The sequence below is a fragment of the Dermacentor albipictus genome, chromosome 1, assembly GCF_038994185.2.
Source record: "Dermacentor albipictus isolate Rhodes 1998 colony chromosome 1, USDA_Dalb.pri_finalv2, whole genome shotgun sequence".
Classification (NCBI taxonomy): Eukaryota; Metazoa; Arthropoda; class Arachnida; order Ixodida; family Ixodidae; genus Dermacentor; species Dermacentor albipictus.
Genome location: NC_091821.1, coordinates 372874866 through 372891347, shown reverse-complemented (window position 1 = coordinate 372891347; position 16482 = coordinate 372874866). Strand labels below are relative to the sequence as shown.

General features: G+C 46.6%; 1 protein-coding gene across 4 annotated transcripts in view; it reads left to right on the top strand.

Moving 5' to 3' along the window:
• The window catches only part of LOC135905462 (adenylate cyclase type 5-like), a 291632-nt gene that overhangs the window by 243891 nt on the left and 31259 nt on the right, over window positions 1–16482 (top strand). For all 4 annotated transcript variants that reach the window (XM_070531894.1, XM_065436412.2, XM_065436414.2 and 1 more), the window contains 4 exons: window positions 10543–10640; window positions 11692–11776; window positions 15973–16101; window positions 16206–16313. In XM_070531894.1, coding sequence (XP_070387995.1) covers window positions 10543–10640; window positions 11692–11776; window positions 15973–16101; window positions 16206–16313 — 420 coding nt within the window. The remainder of the gene's footprint in view (window positions 1–10542; window positions 10641–11691; window positions 11777–15972; window positions 16102–16205; window positions 16314–16482) is intronic.

Sequence of the window (16482 nt, the reverse complement as noted above, 5' to 3'; positions counted from 1 at the left end):
TTCTTTCTTTCTTTCTTTCTTTCTTTCTTTCTTTCTTTCTTTCTTTGTATCCCACGTGAAATGTAACAAAAACACACGTGAGAGTAGCGCTTCAACGAAACGAGATGAGGGTACAGCATTGTGCGGGAGCGCGGAATATGCGTTCTTCATTTCGTGACTGTTCCCTCGAATGCACTCGGGCAATCGCGGTCCCTGACTTTGAAGCTATTGCTATGTTAGAACAGTACTGGTGAAGCACCTACGCCCAGAAATATACCTAATAGCACCCCCGGCACGTACTGTTCCGACACGCGACCCTGTAAATCGCGAGATAAACTCGACTAAACTGCCTCGACTGAACACGCCATCGCATGCAGCGAAGCAGCACGAGTCGCGAGTCACTGGCAAAGCCGCTTCTGATCGTGCCGGCCATGCAAAGTTTTCAAGCAGTCGCGCATCGTCAGCAGCGCATCGCGGTGTGTTATATATTGAATATGGCGAGTCAACCACTTCTGAGGAGGACGAATTTACTGAGCGTCGCAATCGAACGTTCAACCATTCCTCGTCTCCCGATGTAGCGTTTACATCATGTAGGTGGCAGTCCCGCAGATTATATATATATATATATATATATATATATATATATACTCGAAGAAAACTGCTCTTTTCGGAGAGCGTCGACGTTGTGCCGGAGTTTCAAGGAGTTCAGGGGGCGCCGAAGTTCTGTCAAAAACTTTCCAGGACCTTCTTCTCCTCAGGATCGTCGCATGGATTTCTCTAAACGTATCGAGAAGCCGTGGGTTCATTTACTCCTTTTCGTAGTATTTGAGTCAAAGGAAGTAAAATATAGCAACTGAATTCGAGTGCTTTTCTTGCACTCCGCCCGCTTCTTGAAATGCGGCCCTTGCGGCTGGAATTGAATTACACAAACTCGTGTTCAACGCCAGAACGCAATACCCGTTGAACATCTACTATGGTTGCGATTGTCCAATGCATGGAAGTGTGTAGCGTCACAATGGTTGTCTTACGACCGGAGCTTGGCGAGTTTCTGGCGCCTTTCAAGTATCATTGGAGTAAATTCATCGCGGCCTGATTGCACATCGCGCACACGCCGTTAAGCACTCGTTAAATACGCTAGGTACGCTAGGCACCTTAGCGTTAAATACGCTAAGGTGCCTCTCCAAAGCTGGTTAAGCTTGTCGCTACTCTTAAAAACGACATGCATCGACGTTCTGTCAATCTTGTTGGTGCGCTGTTCTACAGTGAGTCAGTTCTAAAAGCCACTCCGGGCGTGATTGCAACTGTTTCCCAGTATCGTAGTGAACTTTCTGTACAGAAATCCGCGTGCTCTGAAGGCATGCAAGGTTTAGCACGCTTCTCATAATTTTCAAGAGCTTAGAATAGCCGTAAGTGGTAGCAAGCAACGGCTGCACAACTCGACAACAATGTATAGTATAGCCATGCGCTTCATGATCTTCGGACATTTGACGCGAAGGGTGCATACGTGGCAAGGCGTTAGCGCCTGGAAATGGCGTCGCATGCCGTTTAGGTCGCATGAATAGTGGAACAACGTATAGTTATAATACTGAACAAATTTGCCCGAATCATAAAATAATTACAGTATAAAGGTTATAAACAGGGATACGGTGCCTCAGAAAGGCTGACCAACTTTTCGATAGGGCGACCTATCTTCGTCAAGCGGACACAGCAGAACATAAATCTGTATCAATAAAAAAAGAAACAGGACCAAATTGCCTTTTGAAATATGACCTTTCCTAGTCCCCCTGCGAAAATTCTTCACGTCAGTTTTGATTTGACGCTGTGGTCGACCTTCTGTAGAAGCGTGAAATATTATTATACTGAATTCAGTCCAAGCATCCTTTGCCACAATAAGCCCAGTCGTCCACTGTTTCGCATTGAGCACGTGCAACTTCACATTTGAAGCTTCAATTCTGGTTACATAAACATGTGGAGCTGCTTTGAAAATAACAAGGTTGGAATCTGAGGCCCGATTGTAAAAGCAAAAAAAAGCAAAAAAAAATTTGTCATTTTCGTTCGTAGAGTGTGTGCATTTTTTTATCATTTCGAGTAACGTTCTCTATTCCTTGCTCGTCTGTATCGACTACACGTTCTGGTAACATGAACGCTTATGTAGGGTCGTACCTAAATAGTTCGCCCTTTTCATATGCAGGCCAACCATATTCACCGCTGGTAAGCTTAATAATGACTGAATATAGATCCGTGGTTAATTCCCTCCCAAGAAACCGCTCCAACCGCAACAACTGCAGTTCTGCGATAGAGACAAATCACTTTCTTCATTACATTATGAATCGCCCTCGTGAAAGTCCCGCATGGCCACCTCAATCGATTATGGAAAAAACTATTGTCCTCAAAAGGAAAAAAATTAATTTAAGCAAACAAAAGAAAACCATCCTCCGAAGCAATAGAAGTTATTCAAAATCGTTTTCTTGGAACGTTTGGCGTTTAACCAAGTTATGTATACGCGCACGGAGAAATTGCTTATTTTCATTTGACATGAAACGTTTCCTTCCTAGCTGAGTTTCCTTGTTTAATTTTAAATGCGCCGAATCCTTGGAACTCACTCGCTCAATGTGGGGTATAATTGAAAACACCAGCCGTCGGTGTAATCACGTTTGACCTTTATTGCTTTTCTTTAAAACTGTGCTACACAAGAAAGAAATCTTACACAGCATTTCATTAACTCTGGGCAGTGCAGAAAAAGCTGCTGGTCGCGTCAGTCCATCAGAAACAAGAACCGAATGCACGTCTTGGGGAAGGGAGGAAAGCTCGCCCATACGGTGCGCCGCTAATTATTTTGTGATGCTTCCATTTAGCGTGCAAAGTGATTAGCGGTGGACAATGGGCGGAACGTGCCCTCTTCCTGGAGGCTTTCGTTGCCATGGCGGGCCTGAGTCTCCAGCTTTCGCTGCAAGGTACTACAGCTGCTCCCTGCAAATTAACACTTCATTTGGGCAGTCGCGCACTACGGTTAGTCAATGCAACTTGACTAAAATTTTAGGCTCTACACCGCCACCCTGCGGTTACCCGCCTGCCCGTTGTCAAGAATGGCGAGCCGCTAAGCAAGATTGCCACCTTGCCACCCGATTACGACAAGGGGTGCAAGACGCGCACCTCTCCCTCTCCGTCGCTGCAGCTGGGAGGCGTTCAAAGAAGCGGCCTTTGTGCTGAAAACCCGCTTCCTTCCTCCAGCCCCATCGACATTGTGACGGGACGAGTTCGGTGTGTGGACAATGATTCCAGAGTTCCCCAACGCGGAGCTGATTTGACACGGCTGGACAAGCTGCCGCGGGAACGACGTATTTTTGTGCTTCTCACGGTTCGGAGTGGCACGGAACAACGAGCGACCCTCGATCGGCAACGATAGTTCCCGGAACGGCACCCGCCAACGCCGTCGTCGGGCATCAGAGCGCGGTTGCCTTTGTGTACGTAAACTGTTCTGCAGAGCAGCGGCGCGTTAGTGATGAGTAAACGAACAGTCGCCGCGTCGTAGGACCGGCGGATCGAGTGTATAAAAACTGTGGTTGTGCGAATGCTGAGGACACTTCTCTTGAGCAGTCATGTTAGACTGAGTCACTTCTCTCATGCAGTCATGTTGGACTGATACTCTTTTTCTCAAGCAGTCATGTTAGACTGATTTAATTTCTGTAAATAAACCCCTTTTTCCTCGTTCTCGTTGAGAAGCAGTTCTTCACTTCATCAACGATCTCAGCGTAAATAAGTTGGACGACGGCATGGGCCAGCTACCTTCGAATTCATGCCGTACTCCAATCTTGGCAAAGGACCACGGACGAAGGGATTGAGCCCCCAATCCTGACAACTGGCTGACAGCGGTGAGATGGACTTTGCGACATGGTGCTGTATCTGCGGTGAGTGCTTGGTTTTTGCTTTGACTCTCTAGGCTTCATTTTGTGGTTGTTCTGTTTAGAACAGTAGGGAAGCTAGATTGTTGTGTGTTAGCTAGGTTGTGTTTTACTAGCTAGATTTAGAGAGCAGAATCAAGGCAGTAAAACAGCAGTCATGGAATTAAGGACACTGCTGAGAGACGAGTTGTTGATTGTTGGTGAGGAACTGGGCCTAGATGTACGTAAGGAAATGCTAAAATCAGAATTATTGCATATCATTTCCGAACAGGCCAGTGAGGAAGAAGTTGAACTGGGGTTTGAACTTCTGAAAAAGAGAGAAGAACGAGAGAGAAAAGAAAGGGAGGAACGCGATAAAGAAAGGGAGGAACGCGATAAAGATCGCGAGTTAAGAAAAATGCAACTTGAACTTGAAAGCAAACGTTTGGAGTTGTCTCAAGGAAGTGAAGGCGCTCTGGGACGATCAAGTGAGGCAGAATCATACCGCATGGACAGGCTATTAAAGCCATTTGAGGTCGGGACCGACATAGGCTTATTCCTAAGCAATTTTGAAAGGACTTGCGAAAAGATGAACTTCGGCCCGAGTACATGGCCACAGCGGTTGCTGTCTATGTTGCCGTGTGAGGCAGCGGAAGTAATCGCCAGACTGAGTGTGCAGGATGCATATGATTATGAAAAAGTTAAGGCTAGTCTCCTGAAGAAATACCGCCTTTCAGCCGAAGCTTTTCGGCAAAGGTTTAGGAGCACAGGCAAGAAAGATAGCGAGGGCTATCCGGAGTTTGCATATAGCTTAAAGGCCAACCTAGTCGAGTGGCTTAAAAGCGCGGAAACGTACGACAGCAGAGACATGATCATTGAATGCATGTGTCTAGAGCAGTTTTACAAAACCATCCCCCAAGCTGTGAAACTGTGGGTGCAAGACAGAGGTAATGTAAACACTGTGGAAAGGGCGGCTGAATTAGCCGAAGAGTACGCAACCCGTAGAAAGTTGAACCCCGAGGAGGGAAACTGGGACGGTCGAAATGGACCGCGGAAACCATTTCCGTTCAAAAAGGGTGCGCAAACTAGACGATCCGAGCCTGTAGACATGGCGGAAAAGCCCGCAGAAAAGAGCGAGGAGAAACTTAACGGAGAAACCGCACAAAAAGAACAGAAAAGAAAATTCGAATCTGTTAGACCAATTCGCTGTTACAAATGCCACAAACTGGGACATATAGCTGTAAACTGCGAGAAGTCTAGCGTAGTTTTTTCCTACGTGGAGGAAAAAGATGAGAATATGGAACTTTTAAGTCCATATCTCCACGACCTGCAAGTTAACGGAAAACCATGCCGAGTGCTAAGAGACAGTGCCGCCACGCTGGACATTGTCCATCCGTCTTACGTGATGGTAGATGACTTCACCGGAGAAGTAGCATGGATAAAACAGGTTGTAGAAGAACACAGCGTGTGTCTGCCCATGGCCAAAGTCAAAATCAGTGGACCATTCGGGGAGCTAGAGACTGAGGCTGCAGTTTCCAAATTTTTGTCACTGCAGTATCCCTACATCTTTTCGAATCGTTCGAATCAGTTACTGCGTGACAGAGGGCTCAAACTGGGAGAGGGCATAGTACAGGCATTGACCAGAGGCCAAGCTCGTAAGATCGCGGCGCTTTCGGCTGAAAATGCTCAAGCTCCTCCAGCTGAAGCAGAAAAGGGGATAGCTTCAATACCCGAATCCGAGCTAGGCCCGAGGGACAAAAGAACAGTTGAGGAGAGCCTGCCAGTTGACCAGCTCAATGAGAGCGTAGCACTAGAGTGTCAGAGTTCTAGCCTGCAGGAAGAGCAAGCAGACGCGCTCACAAGCGAGACAGGGTCGTTATTATCACCGGCCTCAAAGAACTTCGATCAACTCTTACGCGTGGATAGAGAGTCACTGGCAGCTGAGCAAAAGAATGATGAGAGCTTAGCAAAATTACATGACACAGCTAAAGAAGGCATTGCTAGGCGCAACGTAACGATACATGAGAGAGGAGGATTGTTGTATCGGCATTACAGAGATCGAAAGGGTAGGATTTTAGATCAGTTAGTCATACCTACTAAGTATCGGGAGGACCTTTTGAGTCTTTGTCATGGAAATGGGTGGTCCGGCCACCTAGGCATAAACAAATCAAAGGAAAGATTGCTTATGGAATACTACTGGCCTGGCTGTTTCAAAGATGTAGAAAACTTTGTAAGATCATGCGACGCCTGCCAGCGTTCTGGTAAACCAGGAGAGACTTGGAGAGCTCCACTGAAGGTAGTGCCCTTAATAACAGAGCCTTTCAGACGACTGGTAATAGACACGGTAGGGCCTCTTCCAAAAACAAAATCAGGCTACAGGTACTTGTTTACCATGCTGTGTCCGGCTACCAAGTTTCCAGAAGCAATCCCTTTGAAAGAGCTCAGCTCCACCGAAGTAGTAGACGCGCTTTTGACAGTGTTTGCACGAGTTGGGTTTCCAGCCGAAATTCAGGCAGATCAAGGGTCAGTATTCACGAGCGCACTGACTTCCACATTCTTGCAAAAGTGCGGGGTAAAGTTAATACACAGTTCTGTCTATCACCCTCAGTCAAACAGTGTAGAGAGGTGGCATTCGGTGCTTAAGCGAGTTTTGCGTGCGCTCTGTTACGAGCACAAGGAGGACTGGGAGAACTGTCTGCCGGCAACTTTGTTTGCTTTGCGAACGGTTCCACATGAGGCGACAGGGTTCTCACCAGCAGAACTAGTGTATGGGAGGACACTCCGGTCTCCACTGAGAATGTTAAGAGAGATGTGGGAGGAAAGAGGGGAGAGTCCAACCGTGGTTGAATACGTGCTAAATTTACTGGAGCGACTAAGCGCAACCCAAGAACTAGTCAAAAGGAACACGGAAATAGCTCAAAGGAACGCCAAATTCTATTACGACAAGAATGCGAGGCTTCGTACGTTTAAAGTCGACTTAACGATGAAAGCGGAAAAGTGTAGGTTTGGTTGTTCGCAGGTTACTTATCTGGGCCATGTTGTCGGTCAGGACATGAGACTGCCGGCTGAGCTGAAAATAGCTACGATTGGAGAATTTTCTCAGCCGCGCCGGAAAACGGACCTTCGTTCATTTTTGGGACTTGTGGGGTACTATCAACGGTACATTCCGAATTACTCGCAATTGGCAAGTCCATTAACAGACGCCCTCCGAAAGGGAGCACCGAGTAACGTACACTGGGATAAGGACAAAGAGAACGCTTTCCAAAGTTTGAAAACGCTATTGGTTTCTCGCCCTGTGCTTCGCGCGCCAGACTACACAAAGGAATTCATAGTTCAATGCGACGCAAGCGACAGAGGTATGGGCGTGGTACTTAGTCAGGTCGGCGACGATAACGAGGAGCATCCTATCCTCTACGCCAGCCGTAAACTAAATGTAAGAGAGGAAGCCTACAGCGCTTCAGAGAAGGAATGCGCTTGTTTGGTTTGGGCCGCCCAGAAGTTGTCGTGTTACTTGTACGGAGCGAAGTTCATCTTCGAGACCGACCACTGTCCTCTGACGTGGCTCAATCAAATGTCACACAAAAACGGCCGCTTGCTCCGATGGAGCCTCACTCTCCAAGAGTACAACTTCTCCGCTAGATATAAGAAAGGAAAGTTGCATAGCAATGCGGATGGTTTGAGCAGGCTAATTTGAATTCTGCGTTTGGGGGTCCCGCCTAAATTTTAGGGTTACTAGTGTTAATTTTATTAAGCGAAGATCCCCTCTCATTTGGCAGGATTCCCTCGATGATTGCTGAATGTGTCAGCAGGAATTTGCTTCAGAAATTGGCATAGCGAAATGCAGCATTTTTTGTTTGCTTCTGCACTTATGTTGTTGTTGTTTTTTTTTTTTTTTGAAGCCTAGCGAGTCTAAAGTGATAGCCAATGCACGCCATCTCGGCGCAGAGCCGTGTTGCGGGGTTCATTTTGCAGTTGCCTGTCCTTGTTGGATGTTTTGGGGCGGTGACATCAATGCACAAGTGGTCGCTGCGAGCCAAGACATCAATCCCCCCCTGACCAGCAGCCGTTCTCTTCCTGCCTAGCGGTTGTCAGCGCTAGACAGTCGAGATTTTTCGGGCCATGGAGGCGCTGTCAAGAATGGCGAGCCGCTAAGCAAGATTGCCACCTTGCCACCCGATTACGACAAGGGGTGCAAGACGCGCACCTCTCCCTCTCCGTCGCTGCAGCTGGGAGGCGTTCAAAGAAGCGGCCTTTGTGCTGAAAACCCGCTTCCTTCCTCCAGCCCCATCGACATTGTGACGGGACGAGTTCGGTGTGTGGACAATGATTCCAGAGTTCCCCAACGCGGAGCTGATTTGACACGGCTGGACAAGCTGCCGCGGGAACGACGTATTTTTGTGCTTCTCACGGTTCGGAGTGGCACGGAACAACGAGCGACCCTCGATCGGCAACGATAGTTCCCGGAACGGCACCCGCCAACGCCGTCGTCGGGCATCAGAGCGCGGTTGCCTTTGTGTACGTAAACTGTTCTGCAGAGCAGCGGCGCGTTAGTGATGAGTAAACGAACAGTCGCCGCGTCGTAGGACCGGCGGATCGAGTGTATAAAAACTGTGGTTGTGCGAATGCTGAGGACACTTCTCTTGAGCAGTCATGTTAGACTGAGTCACTTCTCTCATGCAGTCATGTTAGACTGAGGCACTTCTCTTGAGCAGTCATGTTAGACTGAGTCACTTCTCTCATGCAGTCATGTTGGACTGATACTCTTTTTCTCAAGCAGTCATGTTAGACTGATTTAATTTCTGTAAATAAACCCCTTTTTCCTCGTTCTCGTTGAGAAGCAGTTCTTCACTTCATCAACGATCTCAGCGTAAATAAGTTGGACGACGGCATGGGCCAGCTACCTTCGAATTCATGCCGTACTCCAATCTTGGCAAAGGACCACGGACGAAGGGATTGAGCCCCCAATCCTGACACCGTGCATCTGACTGGCCATCACTTTCCAACTTTCTTTGTCCTTCGCCCCCCCCCTCCTCTTCCCCTCTGTCATATTGCAGCGTTAAGGTGTCGACGGCTACAAAGAAAGTTACCAGGCCTTTCATTCTTTTCCTTAAGAACCACGATCATTACTAATACTAATACTAATCACTAATTATTATGACTACTACTAACTCTTACTACTACTACCACTAATGCTGCTAACACTTTGATGGCGCACACGGACTACGGTGTTAGGCGCTGCTGTTTCAATGGAGCAGTTTTGCAATGCAGCGAAGTATACTGCAGGTAAGCACTATGGCTAGGAACCAAAATTAGGCGCCATTGTTCGCTGCAGTTTCCGGACTGACAGGCCCGCAATCGACGGCTTTTCATTAAAGTTCTTAGTGAAAAGGCGTACCGCGTGCACTCGACTGCACGAAACCATCGCCGTCTTGGCTTTCAGTACGCGAAGGCCCACGCGCACCCGTGTCTCGCTTTCTCTCCCCGTTTTCCTTCTTTGTCGGTCACGATGCCCTGCAGGGTCTTTTGCACCTGAGTCGATCGGGCGAAATTCCCGAGTATTTCTCGGCAACGCACCGTCACGTATTGAGGGAAGAATGAACTAGATGTACGTGCAAATAGGCTTGTCTCAAGGAACGGCAAAAGAAAAGACAAAGAGAGCACTGCCTCTGCCAACTTTGAAAGCAAATGACCAAATGAAACCGTGACATGCGCCGCGTGCAATTGTTCCTTGTAGTACATTCTTCCTCGACCATACGGCAATTTAAATGACGGACTGCTGTCTGCATTACTTGCGTGCATGCGTGCATGCGTGCGTGCGTGCGCGCTTTTGCCTATACCAGAAGCCTCGTAGTAGTTTGGCTCGGCATTGCTTTTATTTATTTCATTACACTTATAGGTACACTGTTCTTCAACTCCGCAATTGCGAGTGAGGTAATACGGATCAATTCCTTGTTTCAGAAGCCGTTGTCATTAAAAGTCATATTGTTCCGTGCCTCTAGCTGAGCAGCGGTGTTGTTTTATTGTCTCGTCGCCCACATGTTCAGAGCCTTAAGGAGTGAGCGCTCGCCACTGAATTTTCAGAGGCTCCTACATAATAACAGGATCGATTTTCTCCAATAAAAAAATTAGTGCCCCGGCTTTTTCTCTGTCCCGTTATTTGCGCTGTTTGCTAAAGTACAGATACGTATGCTGCCACTCTGAAATCCCGCGGCCAAAGTAGACCGCTGCTTCTCGTCAAGAACTTCTTTCTGGCTGCAAAACTTTGTGAAAAATGTTGGTGCTATCGCTCACTAAATTCGCCGGTATTTGTCGAGTGGTGTAGCGTCAGATGCGTAGTAGTGCGTTAACATTGCTTGGTTCGCAAAGTCGCCGTGGTTCGCGGACTGTATAGGTGGTGCTTATCGAGTCAAACTACTCAAATTGCGCTCTATTGCAAATACATTTAATGTCTAGGGTAACGTGTGTTGTGTTGATATTTACATCGCCTATATTGTTGTATAAGGTTGTTAGAATTTTGCTGCAATAGCTTACCAGTTTCGGAGCAGCCGGCTACCGTTCGAGGAGTCAGCCTGTCACCTTTAAATAAATGCGCATCTCTCTCTCTCTCTTTCTCTCTCTCTGTTGGCCACGCGTATTTATGTCACATGTCTTGCTCCTCGACCCTCTTCCATCTTGTCTGCAGTACATGAAGGAGCCGGATCCGATGCTGGGCGTGTACATCGTGTGTGCGGAAGTTGTGCTGGTGTTCATATTTATCATACACATGATCATACTGGACTTGTAAGTATTCTTCGAACTATACTTTCGTTTACGTTTTCTTCATTCTACATTAGTGCGAGAAAAAAATTAAAGGTCATTGCGATGGCAGAAAGCTTCGGGTCAGAAAGCTTCGGGTTGCTTTTTTTTCCCCAGTGATCTCAAAAAAGAGTGTAAACATATTTGTTACTCTCGATGTGCCGAGATAGTATGTGCTCTGGTTCGACTATTATTTAACTGATAATTCATGCATAAAGTGGGTGCACGAAGAACACGACCAAAAAATTCTTACCAGTGCTCGACTGTACGTCATGCTTAGTTGTGTTCGGTAACCACAGTTACGCAAATTCATTGTGGAAGTAGCAGGTGCGGGTAACCGTAATGACTGTGCTCGTTAACTGCACAGGCTCAGAATCGCTACCGAGTTATTATATTTTGTTTGAGAAGTGTGCCACGCTGTCGTTCACTGTCCACACGATGAGAGCTTGAAATTTTTGCCTATATTGATTGATTGATTGATTGATTGATTGATTGATTGATTGATTGATTGATTGATTGATTGATTGATTGATTGATTGATTGATTGGCATGAAACTGCCACTGTTCGCAAGCATACGCAGCCGACATCTCCGCAAAAGCCGAGGTTACGAACACACGTTGCAGAGTTTATGAAAACACCGGGAGTTCCAGCGACTAATCAGTAGACTATATTGGCGCTGCAGTTACGAACGAGAACTATTCGAAAGAGTTGTAAAAATAAAACGTAGTTGACAGTTGTTTACTCAACCGTAAACTTCGGCAGCTGTGTTATTCTTATCGCCTCAAAGCCTCAGTGTGAGTGACGTTTATAGCCGTGCTCGTCCTATTAGCAACGCTAATATTCACAGCTCGCGTTCTCTGGCGGGCGGACACTCACAAGCGTAAACAACTCGATCAAGAAGAAAAACAAAGGAAAATGTGATTAGAATGCGCAGAATATGGTGGTCGCTAGAGAAACAAGTCAGCCGCTCGTCGTTCGTTCAACTCCCACTGCCGTCAACGTTCTTGTTGTCGTAAGTCTTGTTTTTTTTCGCAGATCGTGGATCCGGGTGTTCATCCAGATAGGAGGAATCGCCCTTATAATTATGGTTATATGTATCATCCTGTGCCTGCATCTAGAGGTAACAACTCTCACTCATCTCCTTCCTTCTCTTTTTTTTATTAGAAGTGAAACATGGAAAGTTTGGACCACAGAAAGAGCCTGCTATCTTTAAATCTTGGCTTGGAACGCTTGAAAAAGATATGTAATGAACACACAAAACACTGTCAAAAGCTTAGAACGGAGCGACGAAACGCTAACAGAGCACGTCCGTGTTCACGGAGGAAATAGAAAAAATAAAAATAAAAACTTATAAGACTACGAGGACAGCAGGCAAACTCATACTCTCACTTTTGTACACAAGTAAACGATATACCGATTTGGCGCGTTGCATATTATAACGTAGTGCTCTTTTTTTTTCAGTACGGCAAAGCTTCTTCCCGCTTTTCATATACAGCACCGTTTCAGAGGTATATAATGCCGACTTGCAGCGTTGAGCTTTCTAGGTTGACCTCTGGGATACCGCTTCTGCGTTCCATTCTCTTTACCTTCTCGGCAGCACGCATTGAAATTTTTATAAAACAACAGGTTCAAAGCCGCGACTTTTCATCTGTAGCAGTCCATCTGAGAGGCGGCGAGTGGTGTAAAACACCACTATGTCTACTCACACCCTGCGCAGTTGCTTTTCTTGCAATGCTGTAGCGAAAATTTTCTCTGTGTTTTCTTTTATTTGCGCCGCTGGTTTCTTCGCAAGCGTGCCCTCCATTTCACCTTGATGCATACGAAACCCTATTAGCGAAATTCGTGCCACCGTGTCACATTTTTCTTAGGTTAATCGACGATTTACTTGACTGCCGTGATTGCACAAAGAACGCCGTTCAGCCAATCAACGCACGTCAACCAACTTCAACAATCATTCTGCTCGTATAACGTCAAACCAAATCAAGCTTTGCTAAACTCAATAAAATAATTATCTTGACTGGAATGAAGTTGCAAAACTTAGCTTCACTAAGATCCCTCGGATAACGTCCAGGTATGCGCGTCGCGTGACATAGCGTCATCGAAGCAGGTTAACTTTCTCGTATCCGGTCATACTTTGCACAAAAACGAACGCGCTAAGCGTCACCGGCATTGCGCTTGAAATGTGTCGGCGATTACTAGATGACGTTGCTAAAGTACACGCTAGATGACGTGACGAGCCGGCCAGGAAGTTATCAGAAAGTATATATATATATATATATATATATATATATATATATATATATATATATATATATATATATATATATATATATATATATATATATATATATATATATATATATATATATATATATATATATATATATATATATATATATAGAGAGAGAGAGAGAGAGAGAGAGAGAGGGAGGGAGGGAGGGAGGGAGGGAGGGAGGCGAGGCTCTTTTCGCGGCGATCCCTTGGGCGCTGCCATATTTGATAACGTGACTTGTTGACGCGTTCATTGCTTGCCTCAGCTGCCTCCGTTGCCTCCGTGTTTACAATGTATATGTAGAACACCGGCGTGGGCTATCAAACCTCTGTTTAGGAAGATATCGTAGTTGACGACTGGGTGGGTGACACGAAGCTTTGACCACAGCTTCAGAGAATATGCAAGAGCGCTTTCGGAGCTGATTAAGCTATGACCAAACGGCGCGGGTAGCGTATATGGGGCTTGTTCTAAAAGCAGGACTGAATATGTATTCCAAGCTATCCTAACTGTCTGCTCACGAATTGAATCAGGATTAGTGCTTTGCTCTTAGTTCTTTATTTGGCAAATATTTTGAAGCAGCGGCTTGTCGCGTTTCTGACTCAGTAAAAACATTTCCTCGATGCGGTCACTATGTGATTATTTTCTGCATAATCTTAGCGAGGGTGCTGAGTTCCGTTAGATTTGTTCTTGGCGCGCACAAGGCCTGAAACGTAGCTGTTTTGTACATTGTAATACCTTGTATAGCAAAGATCTATTTCCGCACTATAGTAACTTGCTTACTCTTGTGGACCGTCACGAAACATTCAGCTTCGACCGTTCGTGCGCTGTCGGTGTAGTCCGTCATTTATTGTGCGTATATAGGGCACACATATTCAACTGTGTGCCCATTCACTTGTTCTTGACACGTTGGCGATAGAATGGGCGTAAGTTACCGTTCCAGTTGGGGTGAATGTGTGTAGATGCTGTGCGTGAAACTTGCTCCGACAGGAAGCGGCGCTACTCCCTTTGTCATTGTTTAACGAGCAGTACTCACTCTTGCCGACGTTGCGGGGCTGAAACCTTTCCGAAGGTTAGCGGTACAACGCTGGCGGATGAGCAAATTAGTGTATCCTCGAGGAAAGCCGTACATCTCGAAGTGCCGGTAAAAAATACGGACAGTTGCAGCAGTGGTCCGCGAACTTTGCCACGCATATTCATTCCGTTCCTTAACATGCCAGTCGCTATTTTTGCAGCCAATTACTGCACACATCTTCAATCCACATGATTCAGTCCAGCATGATTGGAGCACAGTATGCTAGCGAGAACTCAGTTGCATTTCCGACAGCTCATCACACAGAAGCAAGGTAGAAGCGGTATTGGTTTCCTATTCGTGCGCTATCGCTGAGGCGACGTACGGCGCGTAGCCGAAAGTGCCATCTCGTTTCTTTAGAACTAACTGCTCCGCGAAAGGGGTCAATATATAATGTTTGCTTAGTTGAATACGGTGGAACAGTGAGGCAGGCACTCTAATACGTGTGTAACAGACACTTGTTAAAATTACGTAATACAACGATAGGGCATTGCAATAAGTTTCCTTCTGTTTGCCATTTACCTGCGGCTCCGCTATCATCTCGTTCGCCATCACCATAGGCCAACGGCCGTTCCAAACGCAAACGTCTACGCATATACACGACTTTTGTAAATCGGAGCGTATAACTCTTTTGGTAGAATATGTTTCGTCTTCGCAGACCCCGCTGACACCATTAGGGCATGACAGACTGGGTCACCGCTTAAAGACATTATACTTAACGTTGGTGCCGTGCCGCATGTGATTCGACAGAACTTCTTGTTTACGGCTGAAGTTATTGCTCGCGTATATATATTATCGTATCAATGCGTAAAGCACCATGCTAGTGCGCACACAGTGCTGGCGGACAGCTTCTTGTGCCACGTATTATTCAGGGCATTTCGGTGACCGCGGTCATATCTGGCGCTCGAGCGTGTTTGAACAAGCGGCGCATTCGATTCTTCGAAGCGAGCTCGACCGCGTTTGCCCATAGGAAATTTATATGACCCGCCCCGCAAATAGCACCCGGTCGACATGCTGCGCCGGGATTCCGTCTGCGCTCGTTCCGGTTCGTTATGCAGCAAAGCGTGTTTGCCCTGCTTGCTGCAACACAGCGCCAAGTTCGTCTTTATGGAGTATTTATCCTTGTTGTTGGAATACCTCGCATAGGTAACTGATATGGGCTTTTCACTGGCTTGGTTATGTCCGCAGTTATTGACGGCTGTCCTCATATATATTGCGCGGATCGTTGGCAGATGTATCTCGCTCCCCCTTTCTATCTCTCTCTCTCTCTGCTCCTTCTTCTGCCTCTCTTAGTTTCTTTCCTCTCTTTCTCTCTCTCTCGCTCTCTCGTTATTGTTTTTTTGTGTGTAGGAGTCCACAAAAGTACCACTATTCCTTTCACTCGATCCTATTCCTTTCTTATCATCCACCGTTCACGGCTGGCTGATGCCGCTGTGATAACGTGGGGGGGGGGGGGAGGGGGGCGGAGCGCCGCTCGGAGAACTGAAGTGTGAAACGGAATAGCATGGGGATGGCATCGTTACAGCTCAGGATACGCCAGTACTAAGTCGTTCGCGATAAGGAAGGAATGGGATTGAGCGAGAGAAATCGTTGCATTATGTGGGCTTATGTGTAAATTTTCTAGAACTGCATTGCATCCGAACATGCATCTACATTCATTGCTGCTCGAATTATTGTGCAGGAATGCGAATGTAAAAATTTTCTACTCGTAAAGGGAACAAATGGCATACTGAAAAGATTTTGCGCCAAAAAACACAACACACACAAGAAAGACGACAACACCACGGGCGCTTCTTTCTTGTGTGTGTTGTGTTTTTTGGCGCAAAATCTTTTCAGTATGCAAGATCACCAACTAGCCCAGCAGTTAACTCTTCTAAGGAACAAATGGCGACGTGTGGATGGCGCCAGCAATGTGTTCTGCCTGTGTTTAATATACTCTCCTGCTTGCTTTTTTCTCTTTTCTCATTTGTTTTAGCTTTTCACAGCTGTGATTCCTTCCAAGTGTTACAAGATTTCCGAGAAACTCACGGGAAACAGATTGCATAGCCAAGTTATTTCAATTGTAATCTTAATCATTGTGTACGTCGGCTGCATGACATCGGCGGTGAGTGGTGTTTTCTTCGTGTACCGATATCGCATGAAAATTTACCGCATGGAGCACTGACCGTGTGCTGATGTGGTCAGACATACTTGTTGGTTTTCTTGCAGATTTTGCCCGAATCCGAGGACGTCGCGTCGTGTTGGTACTACGACGACAATTTCACGATGGTAGCAAACGTAACGTGTATGCAAGAGAACTACGTGAACGTGCCTGAGGTGAGTGCCTTACCAGAGCGACGCGGTGTCCGAGAATGAGAGTACCGGCGTCGCGGAGCACTGAAACGATGGAGGTGCCGTATTTGCTGCAATGTATAATATAATAATGTACGAAAGTCCGGGGTTGGCTTAGATTTCAGGGTGCGGTTTGGCCGCAGCCGCCCGACGC